This window comes from Gobius niger (genome assembly GCF_951799975.1).
Source record: "Gobius niger genome assembly, chromosome: 16".
In the NCBI taxonomy this organism is placed as follows: domain Eukaryota; kingdom Metazoa; phylum Chordata; class Actinopteri; order Gobiiformes; family Gobiidae; genus Gobius; species Gobius niger.
The window spans coordinates 25,436,758-25,448,023 of NC_136867.1; the positions used below are offsets into that span (position 1 = coordinate 25,436,758).

The 11,266-nt window shown below is 38.7% G+C and overlaps 1 protein-coding gene across 1 annotated transcript in view; it reads right to left on the reverse strand.

Annotated features, from left to right (window-relative positions):
* The window catches only part of LOC306975695 (otoferlin), a 38,551-nt gene extending 34,706 nt beyond the window's left edge, over nucleotides 1-3,845 (reverse strand). Inside the window, exons 1-7 of the mRNA XM_079573345.1 lie at nucleotides 3,746-3,845; nucleotides 2,935-3,058; nucleotides 1,693-1,747; nucleotides 1,473-1,604; nucleotides 1,336-1,398; nucleotides 1,171-1,255; nucleotides 925-1,084 (exon numbers count right to left, since the gene is read on the reverse strand). Of these exons, the coding sequence (XP_079429471.1) occupies nucleotides 925-1,084; nucleotides 1,171-1,255; nucleotides 1,336-1,398; nucleotides 1,473-1,604; nucleotides 1,693-1,747; nucleotides 2,935-3,058; nucleotides 3,746-3,791 (665 nt within the window). The 5' untranslated portion in view covers nucleotides 3,792-3,845. The remainder of the gene's footprint in view (nucleotides 1-924; nucleotides 1,085-1,170; nucleotides 1,256-1,335; nucleotides 1,399-1,472; nucleotides 1,605-1,692; nucleotides 1,748-2,934; nucleotides 3,059-3,745) is intronic.
* Nucleotides 3,846-11,266: the final 7,421 nt, after the last annotated feature.

The window sequence follows — 11,266 nt, forward strand, 5'->3', positions numbered from 1 at the left end:
AAACTCCGCATTGTCCCTTTAGTCCGTCCAATCAAATAAATACAATAATAGACCATTTTTGCACTTTGATTTAATTTTTCTCCGTGGATTTCTACAGGATATTGTCAGTTCCAAGACAATATCTCCACTTTAAGCAGCATCTTAAAGTCGAATCTACAGTCATGAACTTAATTTATTCAGATTTCTCCCTCTAAATCAGGGGTGTCGGACTCCTTTGGGTCGAGGGCCGAAATTCAGCCCCACAGCGGGTCGTGGGCCGCATATATTGTAAAGGACTGTGGCCTCATAAAAAACAACATCTTAAACTTATATACAGTGGTTTGCTCACTCCAGGCACTAGGGGGCCGCATATATTGTGCTTTATCAGCCTGTGTCTCAAAGAGCTGCATAAAGTCATTGTTCATTTACTCCACACTCGATGGGAGTAAGTTACTATTGTAGCTTTAGTTTAGTTTAGTTTATTATTAGGATCCCCATTAGCTGTGCTTTACACTTTTCACATTTACCACGTGGCTATAATGTGCATTTATATCCTGATCTCTTATTAGCGTCCTCTGCTGGACATGTGTGAAATTCTTTCCTTTATTTAATTTAAGCTGCCCCCTAGTGGCTGGAGTGAGCAAACTGGTTATTTCATTAAAAATCTATAACTCTGCATGCTCTGGAATGGGCTAGAAACTTTGTTATTGTTTTGACATAATCAGGAATTCATGCTCCTCAAAGGGCCACATTAAATAATCCCGCTTGACACATGTGCTCTAAATAAAGGCAATTTGATCACATAAAACACATAAAACGCCTCATTTCCTGTGTCAATCTATAGGAAAAGTTTCAACTTGATACTCTATCCAACTTTTTTTACCTGTTGTGTCTCCCTACTACATCAAGTAATTTCATGCTCATTTACAGACACTAATTTCTCACCCCTCTATGTCGTCCTCGTCCGACTCGTTGGCCTTGTGTGGAGTTTTGATCGTGTCTCCTTTGGCCACAACTGCAACGTCACACTTCACGTAACCCTTACAGCCCGCCGTGATGTCGTCTGGGTCTGACAGCAGCGCCCACTTGTGGTAAAACTGGTGCTCTGCAAAAACACGCCAACGTGATCGAAAAGAGTGCGAGTTATAAGTGATCTTATTAGGAGATATTCGAGGGATGTTTGTCACTCACCAGGCTGAAAGTAGATCGTGCCGACGTCTAATTTGAAAGTCCCGACGAGCGTCCCGCTGCGCAACAGGTTTTTGGAGTGAATCACCTTTGAATTGAAAATAAGAAAATAACATTAATTTCTTCATCATTAGGTTTTGACTTAATATATTTGCCGAAGTTACTCACAGACAGCTTCAGTATTTTGTCGAACATTACATCTGGAGGGACGTGGAAGTCGAACACAAAATACTAGAGAAAACAGGTTGAATAAGATGATCATTATGTGCTTTTCTATAATAGTGAAAATATGATTTTCCCCTCACCTCGTTGTAGTACGGGCAGTTCGTGGACTCTTTCATCGAGGTGTATTTCTTGTCTTCACCGATTTCGACACAAACCATCGGGTCCATGTTGAGGCCGATGAGCTGCCGAGCCTCGATCACCGTCACACTCACCTGGAAGTGAATAACAAGGTCATTCTCATTGTTTATGTGCTGCTGTGGTTGTGCACACAGGAAACAGGTACTGGCTGTGTGTTCTTACTTGATAATCCACCGGTCGTCCAGAACTGGGCTCCATCTTTATGTCTGGTTTAGATCTAAAATAAAAAGACACAGTGGCAAATTAAGGTTTGACATAATTGTTACGGCCATTTTATGACCTTAGGTTGGAAGATAAACTTATGATGCTAAAGTAACATTTGTCTGACAATAATGAACCTCAAAGTAGATTGGAATGCATGGAGCTCTGTTGTTTATAGCCAGGTGAGTTCAGGACACTGAGACCTGTGTTTTACCTTGTGAATTTCAGACATTGAAAAAAAATGTTGGGTAATGACTGCAGTGAGTTGTATGTGCTCCCATCTTTTGAGGACCTGTACATCTCCAGGACCTGCAGACGTGTAGGTCTGATCACAGCTTCCTCACCCTGGACACCGACTATTCAATCCTCTCTCTTCAACCGGGAGGCTACAGTCCAACCAGACCAATACCTCCGCCATCGAACTCATGAACACTAAAAAAGCATCCAATCACTCTGTCCAGCTGTTTCCACTGCTCTATTACTTTGTAAATCTACTCTGATTCTGAGTAAACTGTGACAATGCCTGTTTGGACATTCACTTTTTACTCATATTCATCCTGGACTGAAGCTTAAGATGTCCTGAAAGCTACGTAATAAACTGTGGATTTAAACTGCCAGAACAAATTTTTTTAACTCATAATAAAGCATTTTGACACTTTTACCCTAAAATAAAAACACTATTTTATTTATTTATGTATTGACCATGATTTAAACGGGAAGATCTAATTGAGGATCTCTTTCTCGGAGCCTCCTTGGTCCATTGTACAAGCTGTACGCAGGGAGAATGCTCCACAGCCCCATCTGCCCAGGGATTGAACCAGGATCTTCTTGCTATGAGGCGAGAGCTCAATACACAGGCCACAATATTTCATAAAAGTTCAGAGCCGAACTTTCATGAAGCATTAAAACATGGTAATTTCTGGCAATCCACTGAAAATGAACCACATTTGCATACCAATCCACCGGTCTATTGGTCCAGATTACTTATTTTTGGGTTACAATAGCAGATCACATCACTTACAGAGGATTTCACTTTCCCAGAAGCATCGCTATCTGTTTATCCAGGCAATGAACTGGCACAAATGCAACAGACTACCCAGTAAACGTGGCCAAATGAAGAGAATAAAAACCTGCTGCATCCCCAAAGATTTATTGTGGAGAGCAGGAGCGAGGGCAGAGAGTATTGATTTAAAACAAACTCACCTCTTGTTGGAGACGTTGGTGGTGACGGCGGTGACCGAGGCCAGGGAGATGGTGTCTGGGTCTTGGCCTCCCATGAACGAGCCCAGTCTGTCCAGGTTCTCCGTCTCCAGGATCGCCGGCTCATCTACGCAAACAAAAATGAGAAAATTCAGACGCCGTTCAGTCATACAGTTGAAATAACCATATCTTTCACGGTCTTTACCTCAGGCTCAGACAAAACCACAAACAAAATCTCATGTTTTAACCAGGATAAACCATGACTGATTTCACTTGGATTATGACAGGGCAAAGGAATTATGACAAATGTGGTAAAGAAAAAAATGAAAATAAGAAAAAACGAAAGAAAGCCAGACATTACTTTAGCATTCAAAGCTAGCAGTTAGCAACATGTAGCTACTTCAATTCAACAAGTTGCTTAGATAAAAGTCACTTTTTGTCCCAGAATCCTATTACGATGCTTGCTGTAAAGTAGAATAAGCATAACTGTATATAAAATATCAAATTGTAGGTCAAAACCAACATCAAATTGTCAAGTTACATGAATAGCACCATAGCAGCACTCACTTTAGCATTGACGTTAGCTCCCAAGCTAACCGATGCTAATGGAGAACATTCTTCTTCATTATTACTCAACTTTTTAACTTTTGTTACCTTTACAGTTTTGGTTACCTTTTAATTGTTGGTCAACCTTTTCAATGATGTGTTAATAGGTAAAGTTAAATAAATAAATAAAAAACTGTGTAACTTCTCTCTGGCCTGACTTTGCAGCAGCCATCTTTGTTTTTCTGTTGTTTTTCTGTGTCACTGATACCTCCGCCTTTGTCCTCCTTGTGCCCGCGGTGCTTACTGCGCTTCATGCTTCAGGAGCTCCTTTCAGCTCTGTGCAAAAGACAGGTACATTAAACTTATTACTTTAAATGTAATTATTTTTGGAATCGTCGTTATTTTTGGCCTCATCTGACAGTGTAACATATCATATATGGCAAAACAAATAAGACAGCCATTGAAACAAGCATTAATTTAAAAAAAATAAGAAATAACTTGCACACATATCTTGAAATATGACCAAAAAAAGACGTATTGCTACACTGGCAATTTCATTTTCTATTATATTTTCTCAAATCCAATAGGTAGAAATTCTCTAACTCTTTAACTCATTCAAGGCAGTCTTTTTTCCATAATTACCTCATATATCCATTAGTATAACCATTTCTACAAGCACAAAAAAATCTATATGTATGACAGAAGATAGCATGGAAAAAACTTCTGTGAAATGCACCAATTTGAATGATTTAATGACTTCTGCAAAGGTGGGAACTGCTAAATTTGTCTGTGGCTCTCCAGGGTAGCATATTATTCAAGATGGGGCACTCAAAATGAAGAGAACTATCTCCTTTTCAAGGAGGTGCTCAATATTCACAAAAGTACACCCCTGGGCTAATCCGAGAGAGGGGCAGCAGCACATGCTATAGAGTTCGGGAAATTTCACAGTTACCATGGAGATCCGCCATCTTTGCAGCTGTTAGCATACATTTCCATTGACTAACATCGCTAAAAACAGTATAAGTACTGTATATAAGTATATAAGTGAAGAAAATAGCTGTGGAACAACTCCGTTATAGCTGCTGAGTTACTGCTGGTAAATACATCTAACACACTGTGGTGTCCAAGTATTTTAACTTTTAAAATCTCCATTAGTTTACAATTGCTGCTAATCCCATAGCCTAATGCTTAGCGATATGACGTCACATTTCCGAACTCTATAGGATGAAAACTTTTCAATTTAGATCTCACAATGCTTTTTATTTACAAACAAATGTTGGCTAATAAACTGCCACTAGCTTCAGGACTATAATGTTGCCATCAGTGCTAAAACATGATCGTAATGACTAGCTCGACACAGAAAATGCTATTTCTGCTGTGGGTAATCAAAGACGTAACCTATTTAAATTTCAATTCTGCTGATTTTAGTCACATCTCCATGAAGACGAGCTGGAGACGCACCCACCACCCAGAGCCACAGTCATGTCTCAGGAGAGGTGAGCTGCTCACAGGAAAAGTACACCTGTTTCTTTGTACATCTATAAGGGAATTTACTACGATGCAAATGATATGTCCTAAAATAAATGCTTGGATTTCAGTCTTATTTATTGGGTAAAATTCTACGCAGTGTGGCTTTAAATTAAATGACACACTAACTTTGTTTCGTGAACCTGGTAACTTCTCTAGAAACATCAAATACCCTAAGAAGGCACCATTTACCAAGCGTTTGCTCTTGTGCAACACGAGTAGCATGTGCAGAATACTGTATGGTTGGAAGCACTGTATCTGATCTGGGGCCCGAATTCACACCATTTCAAATTCTAAATTATGTCCAACATGCCCACAAATAGCTATATGCTACAATTTCCAGCTTGCACTTCCTGTTCAGTGCCTCTCTTCATAAATGACCCCAAAAGTATCCAAATTAGCTGCAAACTTTTATAGCTTGTTGCATATGTCTCAAAGTGTCTTCCTCTGGCACCCCCAACAAGACTCAACCCCAATATTTTCTGAATAAAAGGATAAATTAGGTAGAATATAAACAGTGCAATATGATTTAGTCCAATGTAAGTGCAATACAAATGAATAAAGCTCTTCTAATTTGTCATTTATGCTCCATCTATGTTAATCTCTAACCATTTCAGGCCTTTACTGCATGTGCTTTGTATACAAGGCCATATAGAAAACAACATTACAATGAACCAGCCAACAGAATGAATCGTATTACCTACATTTCACTCGACTAATCCTCCACATATTGCACATTTAAAGCTTCACTCTTCGCCGCCACACCCAGGGCCGTTCAAAACAGGCCTCTCAATTATTAAACCCCACTGACCTTCATACATCAATTAGCACAGATGCGTTTCAGCTCCTTTGTGAAAAATAATACACTCCAATAATTATTCTGAGCACATTCGATAAAGGCGGACACTCTCGTTTATCATCGGAGTAAAGTTTGCAAAAGTTTCTCATTTAACTTAAGCATTTTCATTTAGTAAAAGTGATGTTAGGCTACTGCAAAATCATATTACTCAGTTATCAAGAGAGAAATCCAAACTTCTTCTTCTATGGAGGCAAAATAATGGTAATGAAACTTTCCAAAATATACAAATAAAGCAGCAAACACATGACTCAAGCAAAAGTATCCAGCACAATGACATTTGATGATAATTACAGAATTATAGCTATGTAAAAAGTTAGAAACAGACAGCACAAGTGACCCTTTTGCACAGACTCCTATAATAAAACACTGCATTGAAAGTGATTGGTAATATAACATACTCACCATGCAATAAAAGCCTGTTCCCCGAGTCGCAGCTCCCAGAATGAGTTTTGTTTTGAATTTGAGGCCAACTCTAGATGACCATTTTTTTCTCACACAAAGTGTTTAGAGTAAAGTTTCTTTGCAGCGTACGGGTCAGAAAAGCGAAGCTCTGGTCCGGGCAGGAGTCGAGCCGGAGTGAAGTGATACCGACATCAATAAGGAATGAGCCGAATCTGAAACGGGTAACTATAACTAGGCCCCGATGAGCGACGTCACGGTGAACAAAGCAGCGCAGGAGAGGAGGGCCTGCTCTGCAAACACTGATGGTTTTAATATTGACTTGAAATTAATAAGCACATATGTCGGCCTTCGTGGTCTGGAATCAAACCCATGACTGTTGGATTGAAACTCACTGCTTGACTATTTACTGCATTAGTTTGGCAAAAGTACTAGAGATATGTTCCAAAAAACACATTCATTTGCAGAGTTTGGATACTATTCTTCGCTCAAAAGTTATGGAAGACTATGGGCACCTTAATTCAATTGTCAAATGGCTATGAATTAGGTTATTTTAGTATTTATTTTGGAATTGTATTTGGCAAAGTATGTTATATCCAATTTTGACATTTCATTTCCTATTCCAAAAGTTCTAATGGCAATTCAATATGCAAAGTGTCGATACAATGTCTTTATATATTTCAAAAAACAAGATTGTGAAATGAATAGCATTGTCATGGGACTTTGGCCTCTTTAGTCATTCAATTCAAATCAATTCAATTCAACTTTATTCCGGACTCATAGTCCATAAAAAATGAAATAAAAGACAAACAATTAAGATGGCATTTTAAAAAGACAATCATGCCAATGTCTCCACACTCATTGTTCTATTCATTCTTAAAATGGCATTTAGTTTGGAGTTGTATTTGGCAAAGTATGTTATATCCAATTTTGACATTTAATTTTCTGTTTCAAAAGTTCTAATGGCAATTCAATATGTAAAGAGTTGATGCAATGTCTTTATATATTTAGCATATGGCCAGTTGAATCCGAATATCTAAATTTCCCCTCATTCCTTTGTTTGATTGACTGTTTGCAAGTCTTATATAGAAATATGCACAGATCTTTTGTGTTTGTGGCATCGAAAATATACTATTTGAGATTTAAAGAGGCATTAAAAAGTATTATTGCTGCCATCTATGAACCCTAAGTAGTTTTTAGATTACTTCCTGGTTTATGCTTTTCCGGACACTCAAAGACACTCGAAAACGCGTTACATTACGATGAACCTTTAAAGTGATCAGATGCTTGGTTAAAGGCGGTGGCGGTAACAAAATGTCTGCAGGAGCTGAAGATGGCTCCTGCTGAATCTTTAATGAGCTCCGGGTCTGGAGCACGTAACTACCTTCTGTCACCGATTAAAGAGACACGATGAACCTTGAACACAAGCAGGTGTATTTTATGTCGGTCATTGCAATAGAAAAGGAATTTGTCATTGAAATTTACTTTATTGATCCACAAGGAGAATTGCGTCGTCACAGTAGCTAAATAAAAGTATTCCAAAAAGTAAAAGCAATGCCTCTAATAAATGACAAATGTGTGGAAATAACGGATTAGGTACTTATGCAAATCTGATAATGGTATTTATAATGCAGTACAAATACAATGAACAGTGGAGAATTGACATGAATGATATGTCCTTTTTGGTGGACCTTTAGATAATCCAGTCACAATTTGGAAGCAAAGTTTATTTTATTTCCTTTATTGAAGCAGGCAAAACATTAAAGCAGTACTAAGTATCTCTTGCCCCTAGAGGCCACAAGCGCCACTACAGGTGTCGTAGCATGTTGTGGTTTTTTATCTTATTAATTGTCTTGGAGAGTAAATACTACGTTGACAGAAAAGGCGAAGGGAGAGGGATATTATACATCCAATTATACAATGGAGATCATTTTTTTCATTCAAACTTGGCTGTAAATACTGTTTAAGTGGCGCTAACCCACAGTTAGCTTTGCCCGTTAGCCTGTTAGCTTCTTTGTGATTCCATTAGTGTGTATTGGGGACTCTGACCTGGTACAGGGAAAGTTGCAATTATGTTTTTCTGGCCAGAGACACCAGGGGAAGATGAAAGACCCTCCAATCATCCCATTAACCCCTAGAGGAACTACGGAAATAATTTATTAAGGTAAACAAGTTACTTGGTACTGCTGTAAGAACAAATTCTTATCTACATTTTTTTTTTTGCTGAAATGAGGGGGGACTTTTGAGAAGAGGGAACAATATTTCCCCAAAAAATGCAGTCTGTGGCACAGGGAACATGTCACTGGTCAAGGGAAGCATGGATGAATAGATTCAATTAAATTCCAACAAATGCTGGAAGAAACACAACATCATGAAGGTCATCCCAAACATCACTGAAACTCTATGACCGACCTCCGAAAAGCAGTATGTGTAAGACAGCCCAGAAATTTGTAGACCTTTAATAATACTTCTAATTGTAAAGAAGCTAGTATTGAAAGACTGGCTGCCTATAACAGAGTTTACAAGTTGAGATACTTGCCAAAGAGATAAGGTTAACTCTTATTAACCCTCACCTTAACTGAGCACTTCTTCAGCTTTACCCAAATCTAAACGCTTCTTGAAAAAAGCGTCAAACTAGGGACAAGAATGTGGAGAAAACAAGGATGAAAACGCAGCAAAAAGTTACCCAAAAAACCATCCAAAAAGCAACAAGAATGTGACAAAAAATCAACAAAAGCACAACAAGTAAGTAACAATAGCAACAAAAAAGGAACACAAAAGTGACACAAAAACAAAATGCGATGAAAATGCAAGGGTCAGTACTGTAGGTCTTAGCTTTCAAATGAAGCTTTACACTGGCCTATGGTTGTAAGCTCTGGTCGAAAATCCTTTAGATTTGGGTAATGCCAAACTGGAGAAAATACACTTGGTTTGGGCAGGGGTTAAGAGGTTAGGGTGTTCTTCATTGGCTCTCTGCATTTTACCCACCCTTTGATGCCACTGGGGCAACACCCAGGGACCCATCTCCTGATGTGGAGCCAGGCTGATGGTCAGATTCACCTGGCTGAAGGATTAACCAATTGTGCATATTTTTGGTTGATGGAAGAAGCCGGTGCACCCATCCAGACACAGAGAGAAAAACATGCAAACTCCGCACAGCAGGCCCCGCACAGTGCCACCGTGCTGCATGGTGGGGGTCTATAGTTGTTTACTCTGCAAACCCAAACTTTTGCCGTGGCCTTTTTTTTCCTTTCCTGTTATTTTGGAAAAGCAAAAGATGAAAATAAAACCTGATTTTGGGAATTGTTCATGTAGAGATCATCTTGTAGGGAAGCTGGCCGCAGGTGGTCGAAATGGGCAGGCAGACTTGACAAATATAGTTCTTACCAGACTTTTATTTTTCACACAAAGGCACTTCTGAGTGACAAACATCATATGCCTGAACAAAATGGCCTCCCTGTGACTTATACCTCTCCTCATGGGAAAGGACCTCCCACCGGAAAGTACCATTATCTTGATGGGTAAGTTAAAACAATAAGTTTTCACTTTTGACATAAACATGAATAGGTTGAGTCCAAAATGATAAGTGTTCAAATCAAATGAATAAAAGGCAAAATACAAACCAAAATACACAAGGAAATTCAAAGCAAAGTTTAAACCAATTTCCCCCCTACCACATGGTTCAGCCTGAGATTTTAAAATGGCCGACAAAGACCACGCCTTCCCTTTGATCCAACCATGTGGCACAGGTAAGTTTGTATACTGACAAAATTAACAGTTTTAAACAGACAATGTGAAGTGCAATTATTAACTTAACAAACTGCACGTGAATCTAATGATTATTGTTAGCTGATGTATATTGCAATTTACACAAACAAAGCAAAATGTCCGATTGCTTTCTTCATATTATCCGACCTTTTTAGACCAAACTGTTTGTGCCAACCACCTGACTCATCTTTTTAATGCTGGGGAAAACTCAGGCCCCAGGAGAACCCCATCAAAACACTGGAATACAGACATCAAAGCCCTACAGCGAGAGCACCAACCACCCTGCTCGACCACGCCGTACATGATATTTTTTGTTTGAAATCCCCTGTCAAACACGGCTTCTATTGATAGTTGGGGTGCGCTCGGTCTTCATGAATTAGCCATGCTGCGAGTCTGCAGCGGAGGCTAAAGTATCTGCTCTCCAATGGAACCGGGCTCTGAATAATTGACGCTGCCCGAGCCGGCGTTACATGTGGCATCCTAATTATACCTGATCAGCCCCAACGGCGGACAGCAGCAGGAACAGCAAGTGTCACAAACCACAGGCCTCTGGGGGGTTGGACTGCAGGTGGGGAATGTAAACCAGAAGTCATGGTATCACTGTTATTAAGGAGTGAAATGAAGATGAAAACTGGCTTGATTATTTCAAATTTCAATTAATTTTGTTGTATCGTGTATATATAAGAATGATATATTTGTCCGATATCAGTGGTGTATTCTTTGGAAACTCTTTACATCAAGTATTTTATTTTTGCTTACTTGTTTTAAACCCTTCACTCCCACCTGAACCGAGCACATTTTCTCTAGTTTGGCTTTACCCCAATCCAAAAGCTTCTGGAAAAAAGGAGAGAAAATAGCGACAGAGCTGAGATGAAAAACAATGAAGATGTGACAAAAAAGTAACAAAACTTAGACAAAAAAAATGACAAAAATTTGATGAAAAAAATGATGAAAAAGTGGCAAAAATGTCACAAAATTTACCAAAAATTACAAAAAAAATTTGGCAGAAAAGGACAAAAAAATGACAAAGTGACAAAAAATGATGAAAAAATTAACAAAAAATTGATGAACATGTGACAAAAAGTGACAAAAAATGTACTATTTGATGAAAAAAATTACAAAAAAGTTACAAAAAATGTGTTTAAACCCCCCCCAAAAAAATTATGGAAAAAAATCTGATGACATGAGGAAAAAGATCCATCTAGATGAGTTTTGTAGATCTTAGCTTTCAAATGA